Genomic DNA, 13903 nt, shown 5'->3' on the forward strand with positions numbered 1-13903 from the left:
ATCTCTAGTGAAGAGATCATAGGAAAAAGATATCGCACCCCTTCTTGATGGCTCAAAGGAAAACAAAGATTCCATGAGTGACTCATCTGGCAAGTTAGGAAAGGAGGGGAGTATTTGCTTTAATAGAACTATGAATAATATAACTTCATTTTAAGTAGGATTTTGGTAGTCACATTTATTTAGCAGCTGTTCAAATGTTGGAAATATTGCATCTATAAAGGGCTTTCATATTTATTCTACCAGTCTTTTTCCATAATATATCAAAAGAATCATCTATAATAGAGGGGGAGAAGAGGTGGCTGAGATAAACAATTCTTCCTGATTTTAGACCATATTTTCAAAGACTTACAATAGGATTGTTCTTAACAATGCCACACTAGGGGCATTGGAGAAAACAAGAGCATTCAGAGATGATATCGCATGACATGAGACGTGTTCCATTTGGATCCAACTTGGATTGTCTGCTCTTATCGTTTGGGGAGAGAGTGAGAAAATTCTGCTGCGTTTGAGTTACATTGACTTTGAACTAGTGAGGGACCGCAAACAGAATGAAGAAACTCTGTTAAAGCTCAATTTAAATCAGAACAAGACAATTAAACTGTTAAGCCTATGTCCGATGACCCTGTCATGTTATTAGAGTCTCTATTAGTTGTCCTTCATTCATGATTCTAGGGACATTTTTAACAAGGGGATACCTAGATCTGGGAAATAACCAACCCATTGAGCTTACGATTCTAATGATTTTACGAACTTCAACGCTGTATATTCATCACCTGAATTTGGCGATAATAATTTCATATTCTGAATATCCAATGTCAAGTTAGACCGCGCTCTCAAGATTCGACACTGGGTGCTGAAATCCCATTAAGTATTATGTAAAAAAGAAGCAGTGAAGCTAGACCAGCACTCTCAGGTTCAAGAATTTAATGGCAGCCTGAAACAAACATGTTTCGGAATTACATATTCCTTCTTCAGTGTTATAGCTTGCAAGCTATAACACTGAAGAAGGAATATGTAATTCCGAAGTGTTATAGCTTGCAAGCTATAACACTGAAGAAGGAATATGTAATTCCGAAACATGTTTGTTTCAGGCTGCCATTAAATTCTTGAACCTGAGAGTGCTGGTCTAGCTTCACTGCTTCTTTTTTACATAATACTTAATGGGATTTCAGCACCCAGTGTCAGTGTTGCAAGCTATAACACTGAAGAAGGAATATGTAATTCCGAAGTGTTATAGCTTGCAAGCTATAACACTGAAGAAGGAATATGTAATTCCGAAACATGTTTGTTTCAGGCTGCCATTAAATTCTTGAACCCGAGAGTGCTGGTCTAGCTTCACTGCTTCTTTTTTTACATATTCTGAATATCCACAATAAGAATTTGAAGGAGAATAACAAGTGGAGAGAGAGAGAACGATATCTGACAGTGACCAGGCAGTGGGTGTGGCATGGGAAACATTTGACATGGACAAGGAAAGAATGACCGCTCATTCTCTCATTATAAAAATAGACTGGGCGGCTAGCTTTAAGAGCATCTAAACCATCCTCACCAGTAGAGCACCTGGGATCAATCAGGAGAGAAAGGATGGAAATCAAATGGTGAATTCATAGGATACACACATTTAACAATCATTTACAGGAGACCCTGTGTACTGGTTTTCAAATAGCTGGCCGGCAACAGCAAGGCGTTTGTTAAATGCATTTAAACACATCCATCATATTCAATATGTAGGCAGGGAATCGGTAGCTTTATTTTTGGTGGAGTTAACACTTTCCAAGATTTTGCTAGAGTTTGTGGTCAAGTCTAGGTAGTAGCTAAATTTATCTTTTCTCACAGCAGAAGTACATTTATTAGGGATTTGTCTGAATAATAGAATGTGCAGGGTCACCTGCGAGTCTGGCCCGAGACCAGGCAGCATTTCTATCGTTTAACAGAGTTGATGGGTCCTGTGAGAACCATGGTGCTCCATTCTGTCCTCGAGTCTAAGCCTCTTTAGGGGTGCATGTTTGTCAAAAGAAAAAGTACTGTAAATGATCCTATGAAAAATTCTAGCGCATCATATATGTGACGTACAATGGATGTTGCTATTCATTATGTCATTAGAATGTTTATAATTTCTCCTCAAGGTTGTATGAGATCTTGTTTTTGCTACCTTTGTTCTCCTTCTACATCCAGTGTGAATACTCCACTAGCTACAATTCTGTCAATAATATTAATAATAGGGCGGCCGGGTAGTGCAGCGGACTAAGCGTCTGTCTACCACCACAGAGACAGTGGGATAGAATCCAGCTGTGGTGCTTCTGGGGATTGGGAATTGGCATAACGACTAACATTGGGATGCGAGAAAAACGGAAAAAAGGAGGAAAAAGATTTAAAAAAATAATAATAATAGTCTGGAAATGTAAGGTACATTAGAGTGGATTTTGAGTCAAGCTCCCGTCTGTACAAGCCGACTGAAATCTCCTTTTTTTCTTTTGCACTGTGGAATATATTTAAATTGTTTTCAGTCAGCTTGTACAGACAGGAGCAAAAAAACTAGCCGACTACAATCAAGTTCAATCAATACTCAAACAATAAATATCATATATAATACAATATCATGACAGGGAAAAGGAACGTACATTTAATTTTTATTAAGTCAAGTAAACTGCAAGAAAAAAAGGTAATCTCACCCCAAAGTACAGAATAACACCCCTCCACCAATCACACCCCATCCCAGCCTTCATCCTCAACACACTCCAACTACCTGCCACCTAGAAAAGGTGCGTCCAAGTTAGCAGGCCTCGTTATAAAAAAACTGAACTTTCTCAAAATGCCAGAGAGCATCCAGGATGTCTCCAGGTATAAACGGAGCTCATGAGTTGAGGAAGGATGGGGTCACATCAGGGCGCAGCTGGCCTCCTTGGCTAGATCCTGGAGAAAAGAAACACATACAATACAAAAGCTCTTTAGTATAACACGTGCTGTCCTTCAGAAGCAAGGGGAGTGGCAAGCAAGCACTGGCCATACAGAAGGCTAGCCATGTTAGTCATTGTGAGGTTGCATGGGGATGGGGGGGCATTATTGATGTGTGACAAACAATAAATAGCAAGTAGTGGATGCCACCTGACCTCCAACACAGCTCCAGCGCTGGATGAAATATAGAAATAGTCACTGAATAGTCACTATACCCACTGAACCTTACAGAGGGAAGGGATATGTGGTGAATAATAACCAAAGCTTGGGCCATCTTGGCCATCCCTCAACCGAATGCAGTTTAGGAATACAGGAATGGTCCACTCACTGAACCACCCAGAGCCAGAGGGTCAGAGTATGCATTGTATGGGAAATTAATAGCAGTGTAATGAGAGGTAAAACCTGCCACGCTCGATCATAAAACCTTATTGCATTCTCTCTACATCATCAAAAACACCCATATTTGGCAGTGCCCTCCACTGGGTACAAATGTTGGCAGTGCTCTCCACTGGGTACAAATGTTGGCAGTGCCCTCCACTGGGTACAAATGTTGGCAGTGCTCTCCACTGGGTACAAATGTTGGCAGTGACCTCTACTGGGTACAAATGTTGGAAGTGCCTTCAATCGTTAAAGAGTCACACAGGCCGATTTACATTCTATTTTGAAGAGAAATGCTGCCATGTACTGCATCATTTAGTGATGCAAAGTATGCCGTCTGCATTTCTTCTTAGTCATACAGATGCACAGAACCTCATTTACCATTGTGTTTACTCGCATAAAAGCATTGGTCAGGGGAGGAAAAGGGCTATGGCAGCTAGTCTTATCAATGCAGATAAGTTCCATAAACCTCCCATGACATCAGGTGGGTCTTGTGAGGAGTTCACGGTGCATTCTAGTCACAGTACCCTCCAGTCTTGGTAACACCTAGCGTCTCAATAGTTGAGCATGCACCCCATATTCAAGCATTTCGAGCAGCTCAAATATGGCAACAAATAAAATGATGTAAGGCTTAAAAGACTAGGTTAGAACGGTAACGACTAGAAGGTATTCACATTACAGCCAGCTGCGTTGCATTGTGGGACTCCCCACCTGAGGTCACTGCAGGTTCATGGAACTCATTGCTTCAAGCGAGGGTACAGGCATGCAGCCCACACATGGGCATGACCTCACCAGTACCATTACATTCAAATTGACAGACAACATCTCAGAATGGCCATACACACTTGAATCTGTACATGTTTGTAAATGTTACCCCCCTGAAGAAACAAGTTTAAATCTAATTATTTATTTACATCTTTCTTCCCTTGTAATAAACTGTTTTAGGTGGCTATAGCAACACACCACACGCACCCTGCCTGCCTACCCCACACCCAAGTAAAGAACATGTATGAACTGGGCCGTACATTAAGCAGTGATCCTGGTTCCAAATAGCACAGCTAATTGATTAATCAAAGCTGACATTGCTTGTCCTTACCAATAGGCAATACCTCTGAACAGCATGGTAATCGGAATACTTTTTTCAAACAGGAAGGAGTATATAATTTCCCCTCACAACTGACAAATCCATACAAACACTAGGTAAACCCATTTTACATACTATGAGATTGGAGCCTACCCTCCTTTCATAAGACCACTGACGGATGATGGAGTCCACCTCGAAATTCCAGCAAAACTCTTTCCTGGTAAGAGGTCTTCAAAATATGGAATTAACATAATGGTAAATGGACTGCATATAGCATTTTTATCCAAAGCGCTTTACAACTTGTGCCTCACATTTTACCCATTCACTCACACACCGAGGTGCCAACCTTCTCATCAGGAGCAGTTAGGGCAGGGGTCAGCAACCTTTACTATCAAAAGAGCAATTTCCCCCCCCTCCCACAAAATAAAATTCCTCTGGAGCCGCAAAACCAATTTACCCTTAAAATGAAGATAACAGTGTATAACATTTTATATAGTTATCCCCAAGCATACCCCACATTTAGCATAAAACACCTGACAATTGCATACCCAAAGTAATTTGCGATTTATTATACTTTATACTTATAGCACACAGTTTGTTGCATTAATGGAATTATAAAGCAACAAAAAGAAAATGTTTGACTTTTTATTGCTGTTTTTACCTGTTATAACAAAGGAACACCTCAAACTCTTATGATAAGGAGAAACAACCCTGAACTATTCAGGTATATTTGAGTCCGTCCCTTATTTGTGGAACATTTATAAAATAAAAAGTAGTCTACTTTGAAAAAAGACTACCATGTGTAGACCTACTTTGAAATAAAAGACAGAAGAGGAGAAAAAAACACTGGCATCTGTAGACCTACTTTGAAATAAAACCCTGAACTATGCAGGTCTATTTGAGTCCTTCCCTTATTTGTGGAAAATCTATAAAATAAAAAGTAAATTTGGGCGGCTATGTGGCGAGTGGGCAAGGCGCTCGCAACGAATGCTGGAGACTAGGCTCGAACAGGATGCCTCCTGTTCGAGCCCCGCTCTCCACATTGCTTTCAGTTTAGCTGGTCGTCCACAGTAATACACATTGGGCGTATTACGGGGAGGGAAACTGAAGGGTGGGGATCGGGCGTTGTGGACAGCGACTCCTACAGGTCGCTTGGTGCGCCTGCGCAGTAGAATCAAGAAGCGACGGGGGCGGGGCCCCTCCAAAGCCCAGATCCCCGACGCTGAAAGATCGAGCCGCGCAGGTGAAAAGATGCAACGGCTGTTACCTCGAGTAACGGAGGGGACTCGTGCTATGTATGACTTAGTCCACATTGCAGCCGGCTTGTGGGAGGCAAGAAACAACATTCGAAGACAGGGGAGGGTTGAATTGGACGATATGAAAATTGGGATGGGAGAAAAATAGAAAATGGGAGAAAAAGTGGATAAAAAAAATAAAAAGTTAATTTTTTAGTTCGCAAATTTCTCACCACATATCAGGCATACAGGTAAGCCTGCATCATTAGTGGTGAAAGCAAATTAATCTGTCCACGCTGAATTAAACCCTCTATTTTCCTCAGACTTTCCTTTTTTTGGATTTATCCATGGTTAGCTTACTGGGGGGTCGGAAACTCAAGATTAGCCACTTGCAGACGGCAGGGAGAGGCGCAGGGTGTGACGTACTGTATATTTTAGTTGATGCAATATTTTAGTTGATGAAATATTTTTTCATTTCAGTGTCACAGTATGACCTCGATCTCCAAAATAAGAGATTAAAAAAAAAGGCTGCAGGTTGCCGACCCCTGAGTTAGGGGGTTCAGTCTCACTCAAGGACACTTCCGGGAGGAGCTGGAATCCAACCGGGAACCTTCTGATTACAGACGACCGCTCTACTGACTATCACTGACTACCACGGCAAGCCTATAGAAAATTATTCTATTTAATAATAATAATTATAATAATATTTAATAAAAAAATGTCCTGTTGTACCGAACCGTGACCCCAATACCGAGGTACATACTGAACCGTGGCTTCTGTGTACCGTTACACCCCTAATGAGGTGAAAATCCGCCTAAAATATATACCTAGGTAAATGGAATATTGATCCACTTCTACAAGGACCATTTGCATATTCTTGGTATCTAGGGACATCTATGGACCTCAGGGAATGTATTCACAGTGTCAGAAATATTGTGTCTATTACTAGGCTTGCTTAAATCGTGATGAAACAAGGAGAATATGAATTATGATTTTTCTTTGCATCTTTGACAGTGAATAACACCATGCTAATAATGACCAAACATAAAAAAACTGCCACTGATCTCGTTCAGTACCTTCTTGAGATGATGTGTACAAAATATCTAAGGAAATTAATAAAGGGAAGATGATTAAACAGAAGGTTCTGTAGATACAGTACTGAATTCTCCCATCCGGACCAATGCAATTTGAAATATTATTATAGAATATAGAATAGGGGGCTTATAAATTACCTTATTATAGCCAATTCGCACATTTATATATATATACATATATTATCTTTCAAATGCCCGAGTTCAATTTGGATTTAGTATCACCAGGCGTGCATAAGAACAGATAATGATATCTACTGTACTTTTTTATTTTTACCACAGTGCAACCATTTTGAAACTAATTTCAGATCTAATTGTTGCTACATGCTAACAATAGGGAGGAGAAACTAACTGCGTTTCAATATTTGTCAAAAACGTTACCTTTTGTGGCTTATTATCCAGAATAATAACAGTTATTGATATAATTCATACAGAACTCTGAACTTTGAACCCCCATAGAATCTTCCAGGAAGTGTAGTTCGGAAAAATTCCAACGCTGATCGACAGCTATGCATGTCCTCTACAAAATGGCCACAAAAGGACTACAATTCCCATGGTTCAAAATTTCCAAAATAGTCGCCCTCTCGGAATAGACTTGGCCAAATCGAAAAATGTAATCTACCTAATGACACTTTTAACCTATTGCTAAACTAACGTATTGATGATATACATTCTACATGCTGTTGTGACATGTTAGTGATGTTAATACTTGAATACGTTTGAAATTTAAATCGCTAATTTTATACAACAGTCAAAGAAATATTGATTAATGACCAGATGGCATTTCGGGACCGGTACCAGTCCCGTCGGGTGGAACAGGTTATTAAAAATATTTATAATAATATTTAATAAAAAAAAAATCCTGTTGTACCGAACCGTGACCCCAATACCGAGGTACATACTGAACCGTGGCTTCTGTGTACCGTTACACCCCTAATGAGGACACTACATAGCATCACTTCCTGTACACTGGATCCATTTCCCCAGACACTGATGTTTATAAGCTGCGATGGGGAGCAGCAAGATGGACGATAGGGAGCAGCAAGATAGACGATGGGGAGCAGCAAGATGGACGATGGGGAGCAAGATGGACGATGGGGAGCAAGATGGACGATGGGGAGCAGCAAGATGGACGATGGGGAGCAGCAAGATGGACGATGGGGAGCAGCAAGATCGACGTTTATTTAAATGAAAATATTCTAGAGCAGCGGTTCTCAAACTACGGTGCCGGTTGGTCACGATGAAATGGGCTCTGCACATAACCAGCTGCTATACCACACTGAAGTGAGGTGGCTATCTCGAGGCAGAGTATTAAATCGCCTTTTTTAACTCTGATAAAAAGCGCAGATTTTCCTTGCAGACAAAAACAACCCATTGGCAGAGAAATGTGCTGATAATGAGCTGGATTACTCCGTTAGTGCCACTCCAGGTTAATCAGCAGAGATTTTGGGGCAATTCCTCTTTCTTGTGACGAGCTACTGAAAGTCAAGTTCACTGGACAGGCCCTCGCAAAGTTCTGGATATCAGTCCGGAACAAGTACCCAGTGTTGTGTAATGCTGCGCTGAGAAAGCTTGTCCCCTTCTCATCAACATACCTCTGTGAGGCCGGATTTTGAGAGTAGAAGCGGATCTCCGCCAAAGCGCACGTGAACGCATTTTCTTTTCATGTTCTGGCAACATATTTTGGCTAAATATGCCTCGTTTTATAAATGTGTATACAGAAACAATTCCGTTGCTTTTGTTGATAATGAATTAATTTCATTGATAACATAGTGCTGTAATTACATTTTCCAATAAATATGCATGAACAACGTGTGCTTTTATTTTGATATTCCTTATTTCCACATTGAAATTACGCGATACATTAACACATTCGGGGCCATTGGAATTAGACGGGGCCCACTCTATACGGCCAGCATATCAAAACAAATATTGTGCGTGAGGCTGTTTGTAGAGCTAAATCTATACTTTATATTATTGCCATCTGTCCATTCTCATTGTCAATTGACACTATAAACCGCACCTTCAATATGCCTTAATTAAATAATTTTCTCATCAATACGTTCCCATTTTATAGCGTCTTGAATATGAACGTTATAGCAGAATGTTCTGGGGTATTTCCTGGAACGCGAGATATAGGGTGCTAAGCTAATAACGTTAAATCGAATGGCGTTGCGGCTATAGACAAGCTAGAGCTAAAACTCAAAATGCATATCGTCGGTATCATGGTCCACCATGAATGCATGAAAGGGGGGGGGGGCGGGGGACGTCGTTTCTGATTATTGATTACCAATAACGGCATTCGCCTCAGTAGCCACATTCTCTGATCGGCTGGTTGGGTACGATAACAAGGCCTGATCAGCATGTAATTTACGTGAAAAAGCTCTTACCTGTGGCCGGTTGGACTGCAAAAAGGATTTCCCAGTTATCGATCGCCATCTGGTAGATCCATATGTCCATTGGCTGATGCTATATTCCTTTACTGCACACTGAATTCAGTGTCCCAAAAACTATTCTAGGCGATCGGCTACACACATAGCTTTAGGCTAACAGAAAAGTACATTCAAGATAAAAAAAATAAAAAAAACACCGGTCTGTAACAGGGAACACTGCATTATCGAGACAGCGCCCCTACGAGGATCTTGCCGGTAATGCACTTTTCCGAATTCCAAGAGTAGGTTAAATCTGCAGTGCCGCTCGGTGACATTGAGTAAGATATTCAAATGGAATAAAAGCCAAAACAACCTAGCCACGTATATATACGTGGTTGGCCGTTAAGCGTTGGATCCGAAACATATATATACACGTGGTTGGCCCCGAATGTGTTAAGTGTGGGGTCGCCAAAAAGAAATCCTAAATAAAATGGGGTCGTGGTATAAAAAAGTTTGAGAACCCCTGTTCTAGAGTGTGTTTTAGATGCACTGGGAGCTATTAGGCAAGTACATTTTAGGCTGTGATCAGATTGGACGGCTTTTTCTTGTGCTCAAAGTGCACAAGGCGCAATGAGCAATACCACTGATTACCGTGGCTACTTCAGCTCAGTTACATTAGGTTATATACATTACTACCATTAGCATACCTAAGTAGGTGACATTGATGTTGCGGCACTCTGCGGCTAAAGTTTAAACCTTTTCAACAGAACGCCCGAAAAAGTGTTTCTTCAAAGACGTGAGGTGCTTCGTTTGGAGGAGACGCACGGCGCGACAAAAATCACAGAAAACTAAAAGGAAAAAAGCTGTCCAATGTGATCCCAGTCTAAATTCTAAATTCCTGTAGAGTAAATGGATGGAACCATCTTTGAGATTGAGAACAATTGTTGTTAGATACTAGAGTTGGGAGGAAAAGATTGAAACATTGTAGAATAAACCACAAAAACGGCATCAATCCAGTCTGAATCCTAGTTCTTTTCCAGAGCTACAGCTTTAAGGTTGTTAAAGCAGCAAGCAGAAGCAGAGCAGGGGGGGGGGGGGGGGGCTGCTGGAGGAGGGGCTACAGGCACGGCCTCACCTACACAACAGGTGTTTGGTCGTCTCTCTCTGAACTCAACACACACTGCAACATTTCTTTTTTCTTCTCTTTGGCTTCACAGCACACAGAGGCCATGAGGAGAGACGGGACAGAGGACATGAAGAGAGAGAGGGGACACAGAGGACATGAAGGGAGAGAGGGGACACAGAGGACATGAGAGAGGGGACACAGAGGACATGAAGGGAGAGGGGACACAGAGGACATGAGGAGAGAGGGGACAGAGTACATGAAGAGAGAGGGGACAAAGAGGACATGAAGGGAGAGAGGGGATACAGAGGACATGAAGGGAGAGAGGGGATACAGAGGACATGAAGGGAGAGGGGGGACACAGAGGACATGAAGAGAGAGAGGGGACACAGAGGACATGAAGAGAGGGGACACAGGACATGAAGAGAGAGGGGACAGAGGACATGAAGAGAGAGAGGGGACACAGAGGACATGAAGAGAGGGGACACAGGACATGAAGATAGAGGGGACAGAGGACATGAAGAGAGAGGGGACACAGGACATGAAGAGAGAGAGGGGACACAGAGGACATGAAGAGAGAGAGGGGACACAGAGGACATGAAGAGAGAGGGGACAGAGAGGACATGAAGAGAGCGGGGGGACACAGAGGACATGAAGAGAGAGGGGACACAGAGGACATGAAGAGAGGGGGGACACAGAGGACATGAAGAGAGAGGGGACACAGAGGACATGAAGAGAGGGGGGACACAGAGGACATGAAGAGAGAGAGGGGACACAGAGGACATGAAGAGAGAGGGGACACAGAGGACATGAAGAGAGAGGGGACAGAGGACATGAAGAGAGAGGGGGGACACAGATGACATGAGGAGAGAGAGGGGACACAGAGGACATGAGGAGAGAGAGGGGACACAGAGGACATGAGGAGAGGGGGGACACAGAGGACATGAAGAGAGGGGGGACACAGAGGACATGAAGAGAGAGGGGACACAGAGGACATGAAGAGAGAGGGGACAGAGGACATGAAGAGAGAGGGGGGACACAAGAGGACATGAGGAGAGAGAGGGGACACAGAGGACATGAAGAGAGAGGGGACAGAGGACATGAAGAGAGAGGGGACACAGGACATGAAGAGAGAGAGGGGACAGAGAGGACATGAAGAGAGGGGGGACACAGAGGACATGAAGAGAGAGGGGACACAGGACATGAAGAGAGAGGGGACACAGGACATGAAGAGAGAGGGGACACAGAGGACATGAAGAGAGAGGGGACACAGAGGACATGAAGAGAGAGGGGACACAGGACATGAAGAGAGAGGGGACACACAGGACATGAAGAGAGAGGGGGGACACAGAGGACATGAAGAGAGAGAGGGGACACAGAGGACATGAAGAGAGAGAGGGGACACAGAGGACATGAAGAGAGAGAGGGGACACAGAGGACATGAAGAGAGAGGGGACACAGAGGACATGAAGAGAGAGGGGACACAGAGGACATGAAGAGAGTGGGGGAAGAAAACTTGTCAATCGTGCGATAGTGGGATTGGTGTTTACGGTATAGTGGGATTGGTGTTTACCTTTACCTGATGAGGTGTGTATGTGTGTGTATGTGTGTGTGTGTGTGTATGTGTGTGTGTAGGTGTAGGTGTGTGTGTGTAGGTGTGCGTTTGTGTTTACCTGTCTGCCAAGGCTGGCGATGTCACCCGACACCACATAGTCCTCATCAAACTCATCAGATTCCTCCTGACCTCTGGCCAGGACACACACCACCCTGCGCTCTGCTGCCTCCTGAACATCACATCAACATCACAGCAATAAGGGCATCACACAGATTAGACATGACGACTTCAACTCCGCCAACGTCTTAATGATCTCTTCCACTCAACTCTTCTTAAGGCGAGACACCCCAGGTGAATAGGTAATTATACTTTTTTTGTTGATTTTGAGATAGTTATATTTTGCTTCCTAAACATGTCTTCTATGAAACTAGTGACAAAAAAAACATCAGTAACACACATTTAGTTGTTTATTTTACTTCATTTTGCCTTATTGCATCCATAAATGTTCACATATTTAACACTTTAACTGCCGGGAAACGCTTTACAGCGTCATTCCCGGCCATGCTCAAGTTGCCGAAGGACGCTTTACAGCGTCTTTAATATCAATATTTCAAAAATCTGTGATCGGATTCATATTTCCCCTCCGCTGGCCTGAGATCCACCAGGAGGACCCACTGAGCTCTCTGGCGGTTCAGGAGCGCCATCTGGTGGCCGATCGGCGCAATCGCCAAACAGGAAGTGCTGTGGAGGTTGTGCTGGTCGGCCATATTACTTCCGGGCACTCTGTTTGGCTGCCGGCACTCTGGCTCGTCACAATATATAGCGATCCATTGCCAATAACTCGATAAACAACATGATTTGGACGTATATAGTATTATACAAGCTGGAAATGGTTCATCAGGATAAACATCCCATAATCGAAAACGGTCTACACCACGCTGATCGTCCAACGGCGCGAGGAAGATCCGGTAAGATTCAGCGTTATTCTTGAACGTGTTCCATATAAACTGTTATGATGAACATATGACCCACACTAGATGAATGATATAACGCTGCCCACGGAATTATAAACGATCCCCCGCCCATCCGGTCATCATCAGATCATACGTAGATCATTCTAGCAGTACGTCCAATTGAAATTTTTTATATCGCCCCGATTGCCATCAAACTGTATTTCATCATCAATATAATGCATTTGGGGCTATAGATCACGTTTTGGAGAAAGCTGCAGAAAGAGATGAAAACATACTTATACATTAGACCATACTTTACTATGAATATGTGAATGAAAAAGTTTAACGTTGCTACACAATGAACAATACATATAGGACTTTGAATGGGCCCTAATAATGGCAATGTAGCAATAGAATTTAAAAAGTTATAGCCATGCAAAGAAGGGGTACTTATCCATAGACAAATAGAGCTGGCAACCCATGGTATATCATGAATTTAACCTCCGGCACCCATAGTGTTAATGGGGAAGTGCCTCATTTGCATATATAAACATACATTTCAGAAAACTTGCAATATATTTTTTCTTAGTTTATATGTACATAACAAACTGGGAAAGTTTCATAGTGATATCTATTCAAATATGTTTTGCCTATTAGGGGGTACTACACTGTATGTACTACACTGTTTGTAGCCTGTGTGTAGTTCTGTTCAGTTCAATAACATCATTATTATTATTATTATTATTCAGTTATCAGGCATGTGCTTAGGTTGTCTATTACTAATGGTTTGATTAGCTATTGTGTTTGTAAATATCTGTTTCAAAAAAAAAAGTATGGCAATTTACAATACAGAACTTTGAAGGCGTTTTCCAAAAAATTTGTTTTAAGAGTTTTTCCTCATACTCTGAGCCAGAAATCTTCACTTCAGTAGCACTCACATACACCAAACCTTTCAGTTCTATTCATATCTATGTTCTGAAGGTATTTACAGAAGGGTTTGTTGATATCGCATTCATACCCTGATTTATATCACATTTCATTCCTAAAAACATGGCGAAATATGGAATTTTACCATAAAAATGTACTGGAGTATTTTCTGATTTATGGAGTGATAAAAAGAGATATCCAAAATCCCCTCTGTAATAACCTTTGGCTCT

The 13903-nt window shown here is 42.2% G+C and overlaps 1 protein-coding gene across 3 annotated transcripts in view; it reads right to left on the minus strand.

Moving 5' to 3' along the window:
• Window positions 1–2677: 2677 nt before the first annotated feature.
• lmnl3 (lamin L3) overlaps window positions 2678–13903 on the minus strand; it is a gene marked incomplete at its 5' end in the record, with an annotated part of 47051 nt that continues 35825 nt past the window's right edge. The window contains 3 exons of one of the 3 annotated variants that reach the window (XM_084324761.1): window positions 2678–2913; window positions 10251–10324; window positions 11912–12022. In XM_084324761.1, coding sequence (XP_084180887.1) covers window positions 10286–10324; window positions 11912–12022 — 150 coding nt within the window. In that variant the 3' untranslated portion in view covers window positions 2678–2913; window positions 10251–10285. The remainder of the gene's footprint in view (window positions 2914–10250; window positions 10325–11911; window positions 12023–13903) is intronic. The other 2 variants (XM_084324762.1, XM_084324763.1) reach the window with 2 other exon arrangements.

This window comes from Notolepis coatsorum (assembly GCF_963971535.1).
Source record: "Notolepis coatsorum genome assembly, chromosome: 11".
Classification (NCBI taxonomy): Eukaryota; Metazoa; Chordata; class Actinopteri; order Aulopiformes; family Paralepididae; genus Notolepis; species Notolepis coatsorum.